This window comes from Oryx dammah, unplaced genomic scaffold (genome assembly GCF_014754425.2).
Source record: "Oryx dammah isolate SB20612 unplaced genomic scaffold, SCBI_Odam_1.1 HiC_scaffold_29, whole genome shotgun sequence".
Taxonomy (NCBI): Eukaryota; Metazoa; Chordata; class Mammalia; order Artiodactyla; family Bovidae; genus Oryx; species Oryx dammah.
The window spans coordinates 112,124,155-112,139,918 of record NW_024070213.1 but is presented as its reverse complement, the minus strand read 5'-3'; the positions used below and the strand labels follow the sequence as shown (position 1 = coordinate 112,139,918).

The 15,764-nt window shown below is 37.0% G+C and overlaps 1 protein-coding gene across 1 annotated transcript in view; it reads right to left on the bottom strand.

Moving 5' to 3' along the window:
* The window catches only part of KCNC2 (potassium voltage-gated channel subfamily C member 2), a 267,910-nt gene that overhangs the window by 244,610 nt on the left and 7,536 nt on the right, over positions 1–15,764 (bottom strand). The window contains exon 5 of the mRNA XM_040233983.1: positions 12,291–12,362. Within this exon, the coding sequence (XP_040089917.1) occupies positions 12,291–12,362 (72 nt within the window). The remainder of the gene's footprint in view (positions 1–12,290; positions 12,363–15,764) is intronic.

Sequence of the window (15,764 nt, the reverse complement as noted above, 5' to 3'; positions counted from 1 at the left end):
TCCCCCTCCCTCTACTGGAAGCCTTAGGGGATTTTCCTCTGACTGTTGTTGTTCAGTCAGTCAGTCGTGTCAGACTCTTTGTGACCCCGTGGACTGCAGCATGCCAAGTTTCTCTGTCCTTCACCATCTCCCAGAGCTTGCTTAAACTCATGTCCATTGAGTTAGTGATGCCATCTAACCATCTCATCCTCTGTCACCCTCTTCTCCTCCTGCCTTCAATCCTTCACAGCATCAGGATCTTTTCCAGTGAATTTACTCTTCACATCAGGTGACCAAAGTATTGGAGCTTCAGCTTCAGTACCAGTCCTTCTAGTGAGTATTCAGGTTTGATTTCCTTTAGGATTGAAAGAGGAGAAGGCAATGGCACCCCACTCCAGTACTCTTGCCTGGAAAATCCCATGGACGGAGGAGCCTGGTAGGCTGCAATCCATGGGGTCGCTGAGTCGGACATGACTGAGTGACTTCACTTTCATTTTTCACTTTCATGCATTGGAGAAGGAAATGGCAATCTACTTCAGTGTTCTTGCCTGGAGAATGCCAGGGATGGGGGAGCCTGGTGGGCTGCCGTCTCTGGGGTCCCACAGAGTTGAACACTACTGAAGCGACTTAGCAGCAGCAGGAGCAGGATTGAAACAGGTTTGATCTCCCTGCAGTCCAGGGGACTCTCAAGAGTCTTCTCCAGCACCACAGTTCAAAAGCATCAATTCTTTAGTGTTCAGCCTTCCTTATGGTCCAACTCTCACATCTGTACATGACTACTGGAAAGGCCATAGCTTTCACTGTATGAATGTTTGTTGGCAAAGTGATGTCTCTGCTTTTTAATGTGCAGTCTAGGTTTGTCATAGCTTTACTTCCAAAAAGCAAGAGTCTTAATTTCATGGCTGCAGTCACCATCTGCAGTGTTTTTGGAGCCCAAGAAAATAAAGTCTGTCACTGTTTCCATTATTTCCCTATCTATTTGCCATGAAATAATGGGACCAGATGCCATGACCTTAGTTTTTTGAATGTGGAGCTTTAAGCCAGCTTTTTTGGTCTCCTCTTTCACCTTCATCAAGAGGCTCTTTAGTTCAGCTTTACTTTCTGCCATAAGGGTGGTGTCATCTGCATAGCTGAGGTTATTGATATTTCTCCCAGCAGTCTTGATTCCACCTTGTGCTCCATCCAGCCCAGCATTTTGCATGATGTACTCTGCATATAAGTTAAATAAGCAAGGTGACAATATACAGCTTTGACGTACTCCTTTCACAGTTTTGAACCACACTGTTGTTCCATGTCAGTTCTAACTGTTGCTCCTTGATCTGCATACAGTTTTCTCAGGAAGCAGGTAAGGTGGACTGGTATTCATGTCTCTTTAAGACTTTTCCACAGTTTGTTGTGATCCACACAGTGGACATCTTGTCATGCCCCTGGAGATACATTTCTCACCACTGTGGGAACCCCTCTGTGGCTTGGTTCCCTTGGAGTTTTAAACTCTCAGAGTTGTCCACACTGAGCCTCCAGGAGTCTCTCAATTGGAGTTCAGTTTTTCTCTTACTCCTAGGACTAATTCCTGCCACTGTTTCTGCTTGTGATTCTCTGCTCCAGTAACCCACTACTCCCCGGCTCTACAGTCTTGGGGACAGCAGTTTGCCCTGTGGCCTGTCTTGTGTATCCTAGAAAAGTTACTGATTTTTCAGTCTGTTCAACATTTTAGTCAGTTTAAAACAGGATAGGTGACTTCCAAGCTCTTTTATGAAAAACCAGAAACTGGAAGTGTTTGCATTTTGGTCATTATTAACATAGAATAACTGCAATTTAAAGGAGATCAGTCCTAGGTGTTCATTGGAAAGACTGATGTTAAAGCTGAAACTCCAATACTTTGGCCACCTCATGCAAAGAGCTGACTCATTTGAAAAGACCCTGATGCTGGGAAAGATTGAGGGCAGGAGGAGAAGGGGATGACAGAGGATGAGATGGTTGGATGGCATCACTGACGCTACGGACATGGGTTTGAGTGGACTCCATGAGATAGTGATGGACAGGGAGGCCTGGCGTGCTGCGATTCATGGGGTCGCGAAGAGTCGGACACGACTAAGCGACTGAACTGACTGACTGCAATTTATGTATTAATTTATGAATAATGATAATTTTATTGTTTTTTCAACAGTCTTGACTTATAAAAGTCCAAAATAACATATTTTTACCTCTTCTTGAAAAAATGCAAGGGTTTTAGAATACTTTAAATTTATTTAGATTTAAATTATATTGTTGTCATTCATTACATATACAGAGATATAACTATATGACATACATATGTATAATGTGTATCATATATATTAAATGTATGTATACAAGTATTCTTGCTAGGAAAATCCCATGGACAGAGGAACCTGGTCAGCTTCAGTCCATAGGGTCGCAAAGATTCAGACACAACTGAGTGACTGAACACACACAGTAACCGTGTGTATTAAATTCTATAAGATATTATTCTTATTCTATATAGTCACTGTTTATATATGTCCATATGTTTCTGTCCATTACTCTTTATCCTTCCATCTCAGTGCTCCTTACAATCTTTTTCCTTCTTCCAGAATAACAACCTTTACTATTTCCTTCAGAAGTCAGCTGATGACAAATTTTTCTAAGAATGCCTGTATTTTATCATCAGCTTTAGAGGATATTTTTACTGGGTTTAGAGTTCTCATTTGACAGTTTTATTTTTTCATTACTATGAAGGCATTCTATTATACCCTGATTTCTAATTGCTATTGAGAAATCAGGTGTCATTCTTGTTCTGTTTTTCTGTTGTTATGAAACTTTCTATTATATGTATTAGTTCATATTTTTACAGTTTTACCTTGAAGGATCTCAATAATTTCTTTTTATTATTCATCCTTTTCTGTGTTGGAAGGGCTTCTTGAATTTGTATATGGTGTCTTTCATTAATTTTAGATCTTTGTAGCTATTAGGTCTTGAGATATTGTTTTTGCTCTGCCCTCATTTCTTTTCTCCCATTAATACAGCTGCACTTATTTAAGATCTTGTCACTGTATTTCTTATATCTTTTGTATTGCTTTCTGTATTTTTTCACTATGTTGTTTCTCCATGGCTTGTTATGAACATTTTCTTTTGACCAATAATAACAATAAATTTCTTATAATATGCATATTTAAATCTATATATTAAATACTTAATTTTGATTTTTAGAATTTTTCTTTAAGTCTGCATTTTTTTATAGCTTCAAGTTTTATGTCAAAGTTTTCAATCTTTTTTTAATTCCTGAACAAGTACTACATAGTTATTTTAAAATCTATAACTCTATTATCTCTATTTCTTATTGATCTATTTCTATATTTTATTGTTTCTCTTAGTTTTAAATCATGTTGATTGCCTCCATTAGTTACTCAATCTTTTTTTAAAAATTTTATTTACAAACATCATGTGCTGTGCTGTGCTTAGTCACTCAGTCATGTCCAGCTCTTTGCCACCCTGTGGACTACAACCCACTAGGCTTCTTTGACCATGGGTATTCTCCCGGCAAGAATACTGGAGTGGGTTGCCATGTCCTCTGCCAGGGTTGCTCCCAATTCAGGGATCAAACACAGGTCTCCTGCACTGCAGGCAGATTCTTTACCATCTGAGTCACCAGGGAAGCCCAAGAATACCAGAGTGGGTAGCCTATCCCTTCTCCAGGGGAACTTCCCTGCCCAGGAATTGAACCAGGGTCTCCTGCTTTGCAGGTGGATTCTTTACCAGCTGAGCTATGCAGGAAGCTTAAAAACTTCATAAATGAACTTTTATGGAAATAACCTGAGGCCTATGATGACATTAACTTCTACTTTTGCTAGCTTCTCTGTTACTGCTCTATGATCTTTTGCTACACATTACTCAAAAACATGGATTAGCTGTTCTGATTTAGCAGTTATACAAAGAAGGGCTCAACTATTTTATTTGGCTCATTTTGGAAAAAAATTTGATATTTTAGTATATTCATTATTCATCTATGTAAATAATTATTTATTGTTAAATAGTCATTAGATTCATCCAAGAAAGCTTATAATAGACCACTTACATTCCTTTACAGAGATTAAAATGACTTGATCTCTTTCTTGAAATGCTTTTCTACTTCTGATTCAACTTTATTCTAGGATGCATTCTTTCACATTCTAACTCAAGATGGAATATTTGCCAGTGCTATTCCTTCCTGATAAATTCTTGATAATAATTTGCCTCTCTAGTCCTATAAGGCTATTTAAAACCCTGCTCAGCCCTTACCCTCTGAGACCCATTTCTCAGAATTGGTATTGGCATATATTGCCTGTAAGACCAGTGCCCCAAATGTCAGGATTGCCTCTCTCCTTCATAATTCTGCATTACCTTGTTAATTTTCTGTGCCTTCAAGCAATTCTGATCTGATACTTTATCTATTTTTTTCTGGATGCTCTATAAGGCCTGCATTTCTTTGCCTGCTATTATTAGAATCACTTTTTTTTGAATAACCTTTACTAAAGGTTATTCAAAACAAGTATGAATTGGCTGTTCTGATTGAGTAATTATGTATAACAAAGAACTTCTCTACAGTTTATTTAGTTCATTTTTGCAAAGAACATGCTATTTTAGAATATCTATTACTTACCTATTTAACAATTATTTATTGAGGATTTACTATGCACAAGTATGAAATAATGGGAAACACACACACTTTTCCCACCTCAGCATTTACTTTTTCATTGGTGTAATATAGTAAACAAACACATAAGTATAATAACCTCAGATTGTAATTAGTGCTATGAAGGGAATAAACAGCAGGTTATTATAGAAAGTAAATGTCAAGCTGAAACAAAGATTGAGAAGGAACTCACTCTATAGAATATTAGAAAAACAGTGTCCAGGCAGAGGAAAGTAAATAAACGAATGCCCCATGGAAGAAAAAAAACTTGCTGTGTAAGCAGATCATGTGAAGTGGGAGAGCAGATTAGTATGAATTGAAGTTGGAAAGAAACAGCGACTGGATTATACAGAACTCTGGGCTGTAGAGCTCTGGGCTATAGTAAGAATAACTTGTCTTTGGTCTGTAACTTTTAATACAATATAGTATGAGTTAATTATGGTGTTGTGTTGTAGCTAAGTTAACTATCATAATATTTCTACCCAAATGACTACCAAAACAAAATGTTCTCAGGCCACGAAACTGGTAGGAGTACCCTGGACCGTCAAATTAGTTAGTAACATCTGAATGCAGAGTTCCAAAGAATAGCAAGAAGAGATAAGAAAGCCTTCCTCAGCCATCAGTGCAAAGAAATAGAGGAAAACAATAGAAAGGGGAAGACTAGCGATCTCTTCAAGAAAATTAGAGATACCAAGGGAATATTTCATAAGATGGGCTTGATAAAGGACAGAAATGGTATGAACCTAACAGAAGCAGAAGATATTAAGAAGTGGCAAGAATACACAGAAGAATTGTACAAAAAAGATCTTCATGACCAAGATAATCACGATGGTGTGATCATTCATCTAGAGCCAGACATCCTGGAATATGAAGTCAAGTGGGCCTTAGAAAGCATCACTGTGAACAAAGCTACTGGAGGTGATGGAATTCCAGTTGAGCTATTTCAAATCCTGAAAGATGATGCTGAGAAAGTGCTGCATTTAATATGCCAGCACATTTGGAAAACTCAGCTGTGGCCACAGGACTGGAAAAGGTCAGTTTTCATTCCAATCCCAAAGAAAGGCAATACCAAAGAATGCTCAAACTACCACACAATTGCACTCATCTCACATGCTAGTAAAGTAACGCTCAAAATTCTCCAAGCCAGGCTTCAGCAATACATGAATCATGAACTTCCAGATGTTCAAGCTGGATTTAGAAAAGGCAGAGGAACCAGAGATCAAATTGCTAACATCTGCTGGATCATGGAAAAAGCAAGAGAGTTCCAGAAAAACATCTATTTCTGCTTTATTGACTATGCCAAAGCCTTTGACTGTGTGGATCACAATAAACTGTGGAAAATTCTGAAAGAGATGGGAATACCAGACCACCTGACCTGCCTTCTGAGAAATCTGTAAGCAGGTCAAGTAGCAACAGTTAGAACTGGACATGGAACAACAGACTGGTTCCAAACAGGAAAAGGAGTATGTCAAGGCTGTATATTGTCACCCTGCCTATTTAACTTATATGCAGAGTACATCATGAGAAACACCAGGCTGGAAAAAGCACAGCTGGAATCAAGATTGCTAGGAGAAATATCAATAACCTCAGATCTGCAGATGACACCACCCTTATGGCAGAAAGTGAAGAGGAACTAAAAAGCCTCTTGATGAAAGAGAAAGAGGAGAGTGAAAAAGTTGGCCTAAAGCTCAACATTCAGAAAACTAAGATCATGGTATCTGGTCCCATCACTTCATGGGAAATAGATGGGGAAACAGTGGAAACAGTGTCAGACTTTATCTTTTTGGTCTCTAAAATCACTGCAGATGGTGACTGCAGCCATGAAATTAAAAGACACTTACTCCTTGGAAGAAAAGTTACGACCAACCTAGATAGCATATTGAAAAGCAGAGACATTACTTTGCCAACAAAGGTCTATCTAGTCAAGGCTATGGTTTTTCCAGTGGTCATGTGTGGATGTGAGAGTTGGACTGTGAAGAAAGCTGAGTGCCAAAGAATGATGCTTTTGAACTGTGGTGTTGGAGAGGACTCTTGAGAGTCCCTTGGACTGCAAGGAGATCCTACCAGTCCATTCTAAAGGAGATCAGCCCTGGGTGTTCCTTGGAAGAAATGATGCTAAAGCTGAAACTCCAATACTTTGGCCACCTCATGTGAAGAGTTGACTCATTGGAAAAAACTCTGATGCTGGGAGGGATTGGGGGCAGGAGGAGAAGGGGATGACAGAGGATGAGATGGCTGGATGGCATCATGGACATGAGTTTGAGTGAACTCCAGGAGATGGTGATGGACAGGGAGGCCTGGCATGCTGCGATTCACGGGGTCGCAAAGAGTCGGACAAAACTGAGCGACTGAACTGAACTAAACTGAAATGAAGTTGTTTCCACTGATAATTTTACCTTTAGAGGGTAGTGGAAGCAACTTGGGAAATTGCTACTCTGAACTTAATAATGACCAAGAAGGAAAAATTGGTTGGTAGAACATAGAAAATTGGTGACAAGAATCTTGACAACAGGTAACAGTGCTACCCTAGAGTCTAAAATCACAACGAAAGAAAATTCTGGATACATTCAGACCCCCCCTCCTTTTTTTTACGTTTTTGAAGAAAAGCTTGTTAGTCTGTTTAAGAAGAAAGTGAAATTGAATTCAAGCCTTCAGAAGCTATAAGGTAAGACATCTGGACTCTTTAACACCTGAGCCACCAGGGAAACCCATCAAAATGCTCCACAAGGTATAATTCTGCTTATATTGTACAGAAGAGATACTGATGAGAAAAAATGTGGGGATAGAAACAACATAATATTTCCACCAAAAAAGCTTTCTGATACATTTATTCAAAAATGTATTCAAAAAGGCAAACAAAATAGTCACAGTATTATAACAGTAGCACTTAAGAATGTTTTCAAGAAGTCTTATTCACAATACATTTAAAATTACAAAAATATTAAAGGCAACTAAAATAATTTTTTGCTTGTTTTTGGAGCAAAAGACAACCAAAGGAGGAAGAGCTTGGAGAAATGTTAAGGTATTATAAGAAGAAAATGAAACAACTATTTTTCATTTGTAATCTCCTACAAGGTGAATTACTATATTTAGGGTAGAATAAATATGCCAAAAAGAGGGAATTGAAAGCCAGAATGTAAGATATTAAGGAGACATAGCAACATCTCAAAATGAGGCCAGTTCTCAAAGACCAGGTGAATTATTGAAGTGGTAAAACAACTTGGAAAGAATCTGCTGAAGGATGTATGCTGGGCATTAAATCTTTGAGAAATCTGGTGGATTCATGAGCTTCCAGAAGCCTGAAGAGAGTCAGGTTTCTCTAATATTCAAAAAGGCAAAGAACAAAGTGAAAAACCTAGAAGACTGTCTTATCTGAAGAACATTTCTAGAACAAGAGATAATGGTATAATTTCTAAGCTTTATGAAATGAAGCTGTAATTATTAGGAAATTATTAGGAAACAGTAGGAAGGTTACTAGTGACAAGCAATTTAATGTTAACATTCTTCCTTTCCTCTTTGCTCTCTATGCTCCCACCATAGCAGGTTACTTTTCATCCAAAAACCTGGCACATAATAGAAACCAAGTTCGTTTTTGTTGAGTGGGTGACAGTTTTCATTCTCAATCTCTCTAATATGATATCCTCCAATCGGTTTTTCCATACATGGCCTCCACACATGCTGTTCCCCTGCCTGTAAACCACTCACTCACTCCCTTGATTGAAACTCCTTTAAGCCTGACAGCTGTAACCTAGCCAACTCAGTTTGCCCTTCAAATTCAACATGATTTATATGAAATCCTTCTCTAATACCACTTTCCAACAGAAACACAAACATTGGACGGAATCCCCTGTTACAGCCTTAGTTCTTCATTCATAATATTGTCACCTTTATAATCGATTCATTGTCTGCATAATTATTTGCTTAATATTTGTCTTTCCCACCAGACTAAACCCCTGTCAGTATGAGAAACATATGTGTCTTGTTCATCTCTATACACTAGGCATCTGGGTCAGGGAAATTTATGGATCATAAGCTCTTTGTAGGATGGTTTGTGGATGTAGGCGAGGTCTTTTATACAAATCTCTAAGAAGAGATAGTGAAATATGAGCTGGTCACGGTTCAATTAAACTGAATAGCAACCTTGGATTAAACGACTGTATCTGAGGGTTAGAGATTAAAGATTCTAAAGCAGTATATATTATGTGTCCATGTCACATCACATGATAAAACAGTGATTCACTATCTCTAGTGTAAGTCAGAATCACCTTTGTAATTGCCAAAATAAGGGTAAACTCAGGACCCATCCCCAGCAATTCAGGCTCACGACATTCTCCGTGCTCTGTCCATAGGGAAACTTTCTAAGAATTTTGTGGTTTTCAACAAGGTCTCTGACTGTAATATCACAAGGGCATTCTTTCTCCCATTGATCTTTTTCTCTCAGGCATACTCAGTTACACATTACATTAGTAAGAGTCCATCTTGGTGGCTTTTCTATTTTAAGCTACTCTATGAATGACATACAGGGTAGAATTTTTTTTTAAAAAATTTTACTGGGGGTGGGGGGAATATATTCTCAGAACAGATTTTTTTTTAATTTTAGTTTATAATAGTTTTAGATATACAGAAAAATTGAGACAGTAGTAAAGAGAGTGTCCATATATCCATACCGTGTTTTCACTATTAATAGCATCATACATTATTAGGGACATTTGTCACAATGAACTAACGATGATTATTATTATTAACTAAAGTCTATATTTTATTCATATTTCATTAGTTTTTAACTAATGTCTTTTTTGTTGCAGGATTCTATCCAGAATGCCAATTATATTTAGTTGTTATATTCACTTAAATTCATTGTGACTGATATTTCTAAAGTTTTCCTATTTCTTCATGACTTTGACAGTTTTGAGGAGTACTGGTCAGATATTTGGAGAAGGCACTGGCGACCCACTGCAGTACCCTTGCCTGGAAAATCCCATGGATGGAGGAGCCTGGTAGGCTGCAGTCCATGCTAAGAGTCGGACACGACTGAGCGACTTCACTTTCACTTTCATGCATTAGAGAAGGAAATGGCAACCACTCCAGTGTTCTTGCCTGGAGAATCCCAGGGATGGGGGAGCCTGGCGGGCTGCCGTCTGTGGGGTTGCACAGAGTCGGACACGACTGAAGTGACTTAGCAGCAGGTCAGATATTTTGTAAAATGTCTCTCGATTTGGATTCTTCTGATTCATTTTTTTCTAATGATTGGGCTGAGGTTTTTAGGAGAAGGACCACACAGGTCAAGTCCCATTCCTGCCCCATCATATCCGTGGTAAAACAATCAACACTTCTTATCACTGTTAACCTTGACCCCCTCAGCTGAGGTAGTCTGTGTCAGATCTTTCCACTGTAAAGTTACGCTTTTTTTTTTTACTCCCATTTCCCTATCGTATTCTTTGGCAGTCACTATGATAGATCACACTTAAGAAGTGGAGGATTGTGTCCCAACTCCCTGAGGACAGAGCATTGTTACTTGGAATCTTCTGCTTGAAAAATTTACCTATTCTCCTCTTTTATTTATTGATTTATTTATATCCATATGGCTCATGGACATTTCATAGCATCGGTTATAATGTAATAGTTATTTATTTATGTGTATTTTTGCTCAAATTGCTCTGGCTGTGGCCATTACAAACTGCCATCACTGTGGAGTTTTGTGTTGTGTTTCTGACAAGAAATCAGCCATAATTGTTATATTTATTGCTCTATAAGAAGTTTCTCCCATCTCTTCTTCTTGGATATTTTCAACATTTTCTTTTGATTTTCTGAGGTTTGAATATGATATGCCTAAATGTGGATTTTTAATATGTATCCTGCTCTGCATTCTATAAACTTCCTGGATCTATGATGAGTGTCATTAATTTTGAAAAATTCTCCTAGATGATTACTTTAAATATTTCTCCTGCTTTGTTTTCTTTTTCTCCTTCTGCTTTTCCAATTACAAGTATGTTATATTTTTTGAAGTTGTTTCACAGTTTTGAATGTTCTGCCTGTTTTTTTATTGTTCTTTTTCACTGTGAATTTTAGTTTGGGAAGTTCTTGTGTACCTATAATCGCTAACATAAAGAAACACTGATACATTGTCGTGAGACATCTGGTTGCAGCATACCCATAGAAAAGAACTGGCAGTATAAATTTAGTCATTTGTGTTTTCAGGTAACACCTGTTCCATTTATCATTGCATTCTTCTCTATTTAATTTGTGCTTAATCACTCAGCCGTGTCTGACTCTTTGCAACCCCATGGACTGTAGCCCGCCAGGCTCCTCTCTTCATGGTGATTCTCCAGGCAAGAACACTGGAGTGGCGTGCCATGCCCTTCTCCAGGGGGTCTTCCCAACCCAGGGATCAAACCCCAGTCTCCTACATTGCAGGCAGATTCTTTACCAGCTGAGCCTCTAGAGAAGCCCCTATTTAATTTAGGAGGGTAAAAAGACTACTACATTGTCAGTATTCTGTATAATCCAATACACAGTTCTTTCCTTTGATTGCATTTTCAAAATCCAGCAGGCATATTTTTAATCTCCAAATATACTTCTTGCATCTTTAATGACTCCTTACTCTAGTTTTCTTGAACTTTAAGACATTTATAAATGATAGATTTCTCTAAGTTTCTCTTTCCTATGAGTATGTTTATTTAGGGGAAGGGGCATTTGTTTTACTTCCTCCTAATAGTCTCAATTTAAAGTGTATAGTTTTCCATGCATCAGTCAACGTTTCGGTTTACCTAACCCTAGAGAAGGAAACTTATGTTTGAATAATGTTGAGGTTGAGATGAATTGTAAGAAATTGAATAAGTCCCTGTGCAAATCATAAAAGCAAGAAAAGAAAAACATAGCTTTATTGTCGTTTTACTTTGGAAGATTAGTGATCAAGGACATTATAGTTGGATGCAGTCAGCATGGAGTGTCTCTTCTTTGCTGAAGAGTTTCTCCACTGTAATTATGGAGTAGTCCCAGCACTTTTCATGAAACTCTTCTCACTGGTTTGACAGCTCTCACTGGGCACCAGCCTCAGCTGTCTCCCTGATTTAGTTAAAAGTGTAATATGAGAATAATCCGTGCAGCAGGTCCCTTCGCCTGCATAAACTCTGGCATCCAGAAAATTTCTAGTGGTATGTTTAATTAGGACCAAGTTATACTTCTTACCAACTGCTCTGCAACCCACACTTTTATCCAGCACGTGCCATTCAAACTTAGGTAATGGTAATAATTTTTTCAGTTCTAAGATAGGCTACCGCCTAATATGCAGTAAATGATAGGGTGACACGGCTTCTCTGTATATTCTTATCTCTCCCGTGGCCTGCAGACTTCTCAAATCTTTGAAACAAGAACCACATTCTTTTCCAAGTTTCATCATTACAAGATCCATATTTTTCATTATATTATATCTCCTTGGTAATTTAATGATGATTTTATGAGAGAATAATGGTATATGTCTTAAAAGTGAGGGTTATTATTTTTTACTTTTATTATTATCTATGTTTAAAGTTTTAAGCCAATTAAATGCACCAAATCACAAATGTTATATTCATCTAAATTTTACCACAGTGAAGTCCTCTCTCTTGATTTCCTCTAACTGCTTTTGAGATCTTCTCCTTACCTGGTTTTCAGCAATTGGATTAGTGTCGTTTTCTTGAAGGTTTCCTAGGTGACCTAGTGATGAAGAATCTGCCTGCCAAAGAAGGAGACACAAGAGACTGCAGATTCAACCACCGGGTCAAGGAGATCCCCTGGAGGAGGAAATGGCAAGTTGCTCCAGTATTCTTGCCTGGGAAAATCCCATGGAGGAGCCTAGCAGGCTACAGCCCAGGGGGGTCGCAAAAGAGTTGGCCACGACTGAGCACGTAAACGTTTATCTTGTTTGTAGTTTGTCGAGATTCTTGAGTCTGCAGATTTGTAGTCTTTCATAAACTTGGGAAAATTGTCAGTTATTATTTCAATTTTTTTTCTCTCATCCCTTATCTTTCTTTTCTCCTTTTGAGGCCATAATTGCATGTACATTAGACTGTCTGATATCATTCCACAAGTCAATGATGCTGTTCATTTCTTTTTTTCTTTTTTGTGTCTGTGCATAATTTTGTATAATTTCTATAGCTCTGTGTTCAGGTTCACGGATTGTTTTTCTTCTGTGTCTGATTTAATATGAACATTATCTGTCTTAGTCTTCTCAGGCTGCTATCTAGTAAAAATACCATAGACGATTGGCTTAAACAACAGATTATTTATTTCTCCTAGTTTTAGAGGCTGGGAAGTCCAAGATCAAGACACTGGAATATTTGTCTACTGATTGCCCACTTCCTAATTCATAGATTGCCTTGACGTGGTAACTAGGGCAGAGTAGCACTCTGGGGTATCTTTTCTAAAGAAACTAATCCTTTTTTATAAGGGTTTCACCCTCATGACTTAATCATCTTCCGAGGGACCCACCTCCAAATATTACATTTAGCATTAAGATTCAGATATATGAATTTGCAGAGAAAATAGACAGTTAGCCCATATTATGATCTATTTTATTTTTCATCTCAGATACTGTGTTTTTATCTCTAAAAGTTCAATTTAAGTCTTTGTGTTTTTCAGTTGTCTTTTTCATGACCATGTTTTTCTCTACTTTCTTGTCCATCTGGGTTGTATCGATAATCAAAATAGCTGTTGTGATGTGCTTCTCTACTCATTCCTTCATCTCTTCAATTTCAGAGCTGGTTCTAGTGAGTGATTAAAATTCTCTTTGCATTAATTCAATTCTAATATGTCGTCTAAGAACCTCAAACAAAAAAATTATCACAGTCAGTTACTCAGGCGAGATTGGGTGCATTCCAGGTAGTACGGCCATAAATGAAGCCAATCATTCATAGTAACCAGAAACTAGAAAATAATCCAAATGGATAGACTAATTTGGTGTATTTAGGTACACCAAATATTGTATTTAGATAGACAAATTTTGGTGTATTTAGTCAATAAAATACTATTTGGTAATAAAAGGAAGCAAACTGCCTATATGCCCAAAAACAGAATTTCACAGATATATGTTGAGTGAACAGATCAGACAAATCTTTCAGAGTAGATATAGTAAAATTCTATTCAATGAATTTCTACAGCACAGAAATCTAACCTGTGGTGCTAGGAATCAGAACAATAGAGGTCAGCAGGAAGCAGGGGAGAGGGGATCAACTGGAAGGGGATAGAAAGGAACTTTCTTCAGTGATATAACTGAACTCTACAATGATTAGAATGTTAGTCACATGAATTTACATAGTTGCCAGTTCATCTAACAATACTCTTTAAATCTGTGTATTTCACTGTAGTTAAAGTATAGCTCAATTTAAAATGTTATAGAAATTGCACTAAAAAGAAATAGTTCAAAATGTGAGAACAAAATCAAAAAATTACAGCCTACAATACAAAAAGTCAAAATCATAACTATCAGGAAATTGGGAGACTCGATAAGGAAACGATGCCTCTCTTATAGAGGATTAAGGAAAAAGAATAAAAACATGTATTTTTCCAAATAAGTTAAAATTACATGTAGGATGGCAAACTCCCTTAGAAACTGAAGAAATTAGATTTTAGATCACATTGAGATATATATTTTTTCACCTTTCAAATGCGTTCATTTATTATAAATATCACATAGTTTTATATTTCAATACTGTAAGCCCCCTACATACACACCTTCAAGTTGCAAACTTTTGAAGATGCAAGTATGCATTCCGTCAATATCAGGCATGAGTGATACTGCAGCTTGCCCTCTGTCTCCTAATTGCTCACAAATCTTCAGCTCTACCATGTCCCACATCCTCTCACTTCTCTCGTCAGTAACTTTTCTTGCCTTTTACTAGATGCCAGTCCTGTATGCCAGCTATTGTACAGTACCACTGTACTTTTCAAAGTACTATACTGGAAGATTAAAAATGTTTTATTTTTTACATTCATTTTCTATGTTTATTTGTGTGAAAAGTATTATAAATCTATTATAATACAGTAATATATAGCCAATTGTGTCCATTAGGTGCCTAGGCTAATTTTGTTGGACTTACAAACATGCTTACAAAATGGAACTCATTTGTATGTAGGGGCTTACTATACTTTTTGTATGGTAGACCCTCAACTAGTTAGTGAATGAATAAAATAATGTTAATTTAATTTAAATAGCCCATGTTTAAATTAATTAATATTAAAAGAGTAAATTGTACATTTTTAATTTAAAAACTGGAATACATCCTTACAATTTAACAATAAAACATGTATCAAATTATATAACAGCCAAACAAAACAGTAACAGAAGTATGAATTTCAGAGCTTTCATTATTTTAAATAATAAAGATAAGTTTAAAACAATCATAAAAAGTAAACAAAAAATTATAAATAATTTACTTAACGACAATAACAGGATTGATATCAAGAACTGATTCTTTGGGGCAGTAACAGTAAAATTAAAAGTGCAATGGTAAACCTTATAAAAAAAGAATTATAAACATAAATAAAATAACACTGGAGAAGTGAAGTGAAGTGAAATGAAAGTTGCTCAGTCGTGTCCGACTCTTTGCGACCCAATAGATTATACGGTCCATGGAATTCTCCAGGCCAGGATACTGGAGTGAGTAGCCTTTCCCTTCTCCAGGAGATCTTCCCAAACCAGGGATCGAACCCAGGTCTTCCACATTGCAGGCTTTACCAACTGAGCCACAAGGGAAGCCTACAGTACTGAAGAGATTGTAAATTATAAGAAACACTGTTCACATTTGAGTCTAATAAATTTCAAGTAGATTTACTTTTAATTAACAAATGTTAATTTTAAATGATAAGTTTCAAGTGATAGTTTTAAATTATCAAATGTTTCTGAAGAAGAATCAGAAAATTTGAAGAAAAAAATGATCAAGGATGATAATGAAAAGTTAAAAAAAAACCCAAAGAGTGAGGAAAAAACTATGGGAGTTTACTGAAGACCCGAAAGGTCTGGAAAAGGAAGAGAGATGTCATGTATCATGAGGAGCAAATAAATCTATGTTTAAATATCACCTCAACCAATGACAAAAGAAATTAACCAAGAACTAATTCTCAAGTTCATAAAAAGAAT